The sequence below is a fragment of the Megalops cyprinoides genome, chromosome 1 (genome assembly GCF_013368585.1).
Source record: "Megalops cyprinoides isolate fMegCyp1 chromosome 1, fMegCyp1.pri, whole genome shotgun sequence".
Lineage (NCBI taxonomy): Eukaryota > Metazoa > Chordata > Actinopteri > Elopiformes > Megalopidae > Megalops > Megalops cyprinoides.
This window is the reverse complement of record NC_050583.1, coordinates 2,991,623-2,996,622: the sequence shown is the minus strand read 5'-3', so window position 1 is coordinate 2,996,622 and position 5,000 is coordinate 2,991,623. Positions and strand designations below refer to the sequence as shown.

Genomic DNA, 5,000 nt, shown 5'->3' with positions numbered 1-5,000 from the left:
AGGCTGACAGAGCGCCGCCGGGATTGTGGAGCTGGGCTCGTAACCAGGTGGTCACGGGTTCAAATCCCCCGCTTCTGTGTGTCTGTTGGGGGTGGTGTGGTGTATGGGGATTGGGCTGCTTTCATTGCTTGGAGTCACTTTACTAACTACACATCAAGCAAATGAAATTTCCATCAGTGTAGAAGTATGGAGTGGTAGCAAGTAGGCGTGTAAAAATGTCTGAGAGCAAACTAATGTCTCAGCAGACAGGAGTGAAAGTGAGAAACCGCGTCCCCCCTCTCCCCCCACTTCCATTTCAGTGACATAAGGGAGGTTCGGGGGCAGTAACTAACCATTTGTAGCCTGTTTCGTCTGAGCAGGCCAACAGTGGCGTAGTGGTTGAGACACCCGGGAGGTTACTGGTTTGAATCAGGATCGGCTCCACCCCCTCCCCCCCCCCCCAGCCTGTCTTAGCCCTACCTTGCTCCGGTAGATATCCAGGTTGAATGTTCAGACAAACACATTCACACCCAGTCCTCATGCCCCTCCACCTCTGACCTGAGATCAGTCACAGAATACAGCCTCTGTTTGGACCAGCATTAGCTTCTGTGTGGTCTGTGCACAACCAACTGTTGCCATAGAAATATGAATTCATTTATTTAATCTTTATTTCAGCAACGGACTCAGCTCTGCTCTGTGTGGTATGAGTCCTACATTTGTTGTCCTGGATAAAGTTGTCCAATGAATTTTACAGTAATAAATCATAATGAAAATGGTCAGGCGATATTGATATTTTGTATTTCTCCATCAGCTCCCCTGCTGGTGTAAGGCCACCTACAGCGTTTGATGTTCGTTAGCGCGGCGTCTGCAGCAGGATGTCTGTATACACAGAGTGCTCCAGGCGCAGGTGTCCGTCAGCACCTGGCCCTCGGGCAGAAACTCCTCACCGCATGCGCGGTGACAGCCGTGCTCAAAAGCGAGATATCGTATATCCGCCCAATCAGCGCACATAGAAGGGATGAGCGGGCGGTGAATAATGCTCTTCGTATCTTATCGTATTATTTCCTGTCTCATTATCTCATTAATTGTGTGTCTCAGCTAAGCCTGCTGCTGCCCTCTCTGTCTGTGTCTGGAGTGCCACTCCAAGGCCACCCTCATCCCTGTGGGCGGACGTAGAGAAACACGCCCGAATTGACCCCTATCTCAGCAGCTGACATTTAACCCGCAGGACAAGGTGACGAGGGGGGGTCCAAGCAAGAGTGCTGCAGATAGGGGAGCGGAGATCGGGGGGGGGGGTTTAGATTTCGGCACATTCTGGTGGGTTGGGAGGCCTCCCGCCCACGTGTGTAATCCTCAGCAGCAAACCCATCGAAAGCACATCAACAGAGACACATCATCGTCATGCTCACACACACACACACACACACACACACACACACACACACATATCTGGCCACTCCCCCCGGTTGAGCTAACACACTCTCCCAGGCAAGCGTCTAGGCATTGAGGCATCCGTGGCGTTGACCCCTCCCCAGGAGATCTCCTCTCTCCACGTTTCCTTCCTTTATTTTTCCTCGATAGATTGACACGCGTTCGACAGGGGTCTGGGGAGGGGTGTGAGATGATTTGGGCTGTGTAGAGGAACCCGTTTCCTTGTGGTGTGAGATGATTTGGGCCCTGCAGAGAGAGGAACCCATTTCCTTGTGGTGTGAGATGATTTGGGCTGTGCAGAGGAACCCGTTTCCTTGTGGTGTGAGATGATTTGGGCCGTGCTGATTTCTCTCTCCGCCTCGCTGAGTCCCCTCGGAGAGCCGGCTGGCCCAGTTTGTTCCGGAGAAACCGAGATCTGGGATAAGCCGCTAAGAGCGTTCTTCACCGGAGCTCCGTGTGACCTCATCAGATTTTTCATCCGAAGGGCTGCTAAGTAGGATGCGCGGGGCTCAGTTTGCTGAGGGGAGGATTTTGGTCATGGCTGGCCGTCTTCTGGGAGGGGTGCCGGGTTCGAGGTCTGTGGCACCCTTCCTTCAGGGAGCGAATAGGAGAGAACCTAGGGCCCTCCAGGAGCCATGTGTAATTGGTGCAGTGACGAACATCTCTACCCCGTTTTAGCTCTGTTCTGAATTTCCCCTGAGGAGCTCCACGGCAAGAAGGGGGGGGGGGCATTTGTCAGCTTCTGCGTTTGTCTGGCATCTGCCCGTTTTTTCTGTGGCAGCCGCAGTGAAAGCTACATTATTCCTCCGCAGATCGGAGCCGACTCTGTTAATGTTTGTCCTAAACGCAGCCAAGGCGGGTTGCGTTTTTTCATAGGGAGGGGGGATGAGGTTGTGTGTGGCTTTGCATCGCTGGGTCTCTGCCACAGACCTGAGTAATATTCAGCATAACCTCCTCTCTCGCAGCTGACTGTGATCTGGGTATGATCTGTCAGTAGCTCAGGCTGTGCGATACCAGCTGGTGAGACTATAAACACGTTTTCTTGAATTTCGCTTTTTGAAATCTGTGGCAGAGTTGCACCAGTCCCAGTGTCTTGGTACGGGTGGTGTTTCGAGGTTAGGGGTGGTCGCCGTCTCGGAGGAATTCACCAGGGGTTTCCTGTGCGGCTGTTTTCGTTAGAACTGCCCGGATCTCCCGCTCTCCGCTCTCTGTCTCTTAGCGCTAGTTTTATAAAGAGAGCCACAAGACCTGCTGACCACACAGGTGACCGCAGGTGACCGCAGGTGACTACAGGTGACCACAGGTGACAGGTGACCCCTGATGAACAGTCAGAGTCCCTCTCCGGTCTCAGCTGTCGGTAGCGTCCCCAGGGCCGTCGCTACGGGGGGGGGTGGTATGTCACCTACGCCAAGGTCCGGTCCCTCCCCCCGCCTCCAACAGGGGAGGGCTATGTGCGGGGGGAGCACTGCAGAGGGTTACCCGGGAGACGCTGGCTGACCTGACGCCCACTGCTTCCCTGTTCGCAGGTGTTACGTACGCCGCAAAGGGTTACTTCGACGCTCTGGTGCGGATGGGGGAGCTGGCCAGCGAGAGTCAAGGCTCTAAGGATCTCGGTGAGTCTCGGACCTGGCTGTAGAGTCCCCGTGGGGTAGCGATGGAGGGTGTGGATTGGGAAGGTGGGGGGTAGTGTGTGTGTGTCCCCTCCCCCAGGACAGGAACAGCCACTTCCTGTACGCAAACGCAGACACTTCCTGCTTCTGTTCCCATCCGCCTGTATAACCCCACCGAGCAGACACTCCAAAACTCTGTTACCCCCCAACACTCGCGGAAAGCTTTTGAGATGAGTTTTTTGGGTAGCTGCTGCCGGGGTATTGTTTGTGTTTGTGTCTACTTCTCGTTTGCTCACCACTTTAAAAGGAGCGGATTTTATGCTCTTTAATGTCATTGCACCCCAGAGCGCGGGAACGTTCCTCATTACTCCCGATCACTCCTCCCTTTCGCTTTGGCTCTTTAAACTCTTTATGAATATGGCGATCATCGTGTTTTTCTTTCTTCAGCGGAGCTCCATGCATTATTTATCGTTCGTCCTTAGAGGGGAACTCGCTGGCGGAACTTTCTGTTGTTTACCCTGGCAGGTGCCGTCCCTCCCTCTATCTCTCTCCCTCTCTTCCCCCACCTCCTTCTCTCTCTCTCCCTCCTTCTCCCTCTCCTCCCCCTCTCTCTCTCTCCCTCATTCTCTCTCTCTTGCCCTCTCTCTCTCTCTCCCTCTCTCTCTCCCTCCCCCCTCTCTCCCTCCCTCTATCTCTCTCCCTCTCTTCCCCCAACTCCCTTTCTCTCTCTCTCTCCCTCTCCCTCCCTCTCTCTCTTGCCCTCCCTCCCTCCTCTCCCTCTCTCTGTCTTTCTCCCTCCCTTCCTCTCTCTGTCTTTCTCCCTCCCTCCCCCCTCTCTCCCTCCCTCTTTCTCTCCCTCCTCCTCCCTCTCCCCCCCCCCCCCCTCTCTCTCCGCATTAGCACTGGACAGATCGCTGAGGCCGTTCTCCCGCTGTTGGCTGGGTACAGAAGCAGTGGTGCTGTCTGAGTTTGGGCCGGGCCGGGCTGGTTCTGCCTCTCGCTTCCGCTTGACTGGAGTTGAAGCGCTGTTGGGGTGGAAGGCAGTGCAGGGTGGATGTTGTGGAGTGGAGGTGTGTGGGGAGGGGTGGGGGGGGCAAAACTGAATGAATCGGGTGGAAGGCTTGGTTATTTTTTGGGGGGGAGTCGCAGTCTTCTGGGACACCTCCCCACGCTGTCATGGCTTGCGATTGATGGAGATGAGAGAGGCTGTGATTGTTGCTGCAGATGGACAGTGTGGCTGCCTGGCTGTAGTGCTGAGCGTTTTGAGCGACTGGATTGGTCAGCAGTTAAAGAACCGCGTCCGAACCCTTGCTAGTGAAATCCTCCTCATTAAACTTTCGAGATCAGATCTCAGAGTGCTGAAACCTGGAGGAGATTCCCCATGAGGACCTCTCAGGTGGCGAGAAGAGACAGGAGAGGGTTGGAAACGTTTCTACCTTTCGTTATCCACAGAGGGAACTTTCTGCTAGCTACTTTGCTTTGTTTTTTTTTTTGTGGAACTCTTAATTTGGCATTCAGCAGTTGTGGAACAGTACATTCCGTTAAGATGCCTCCCCTGTTCTGGTCTGTACAGCGGAAAGCCATTACTGCCTGTTCCAGACCCTGACTCATGTGCCGCTATTATCTGAGTCAGACTGGGGGATAATGGAGTGTGAGAGCGTCATGTTGGGTACTCTTCCTCAGGAGAAACCCTCATTTTAGGACACTGCTCAACTGCTTTGTGTTCTCCGCCCCCCCCCCCCCCCCCCCCCCCCCCCGCACCCCCCACCCGCCTGCCACCCTAACTCTCAACTCTTAGTCTCCCCTCGTTTGGATTGTCTCTGTAGGCTCCACATCCACACAGTCCGCCTGTCTGGTTCCACGCTCCATTTCTGGCTCTGCGTCTCCTCTGCGTCTCCTCCTCCAGAGGCTGGTCTGTCCCTGCGTCTCACTGTCCTGCCTGCAGAGTGTGTGTCTGTGTGTGTGTGTGTGTGTCTGTGT

General features: G+C 54.6%; 1 protein-coding gene across 8 annotated transcripts in view; it reads left to right on the top strand.

The window, feature by feature from the left end:
* The window catches only part of LOC118778955 (brain-specific angiogenesis inhibitor 1-associated protein 2-like), an 86,884-nt gene that overhangs the window by 25,759 nt on the left and 56,125 nt on the right, over positions 1 to 5,000 (top strand). For 7 of the 8 annotated variants that reach the window (XM_036530806.1, XM_036530790.1, XM_036530775.1 and 4 more), the window contains exon 3: positions 2,937 to 3,023. The exons of the other annotated variant lie outside the window; for it this stretch is intronic. In XM_036530806.1, coding sequence (XP_036386699.1) covers positions 2,937 to 3,023 — 87 coding nt within the window. The remainder of the gene's footprint in view (positions 1 to 2,936; positions 3,024 to 5,000) is intronic. 8 annotated transcript variants of the gene reach the window in all.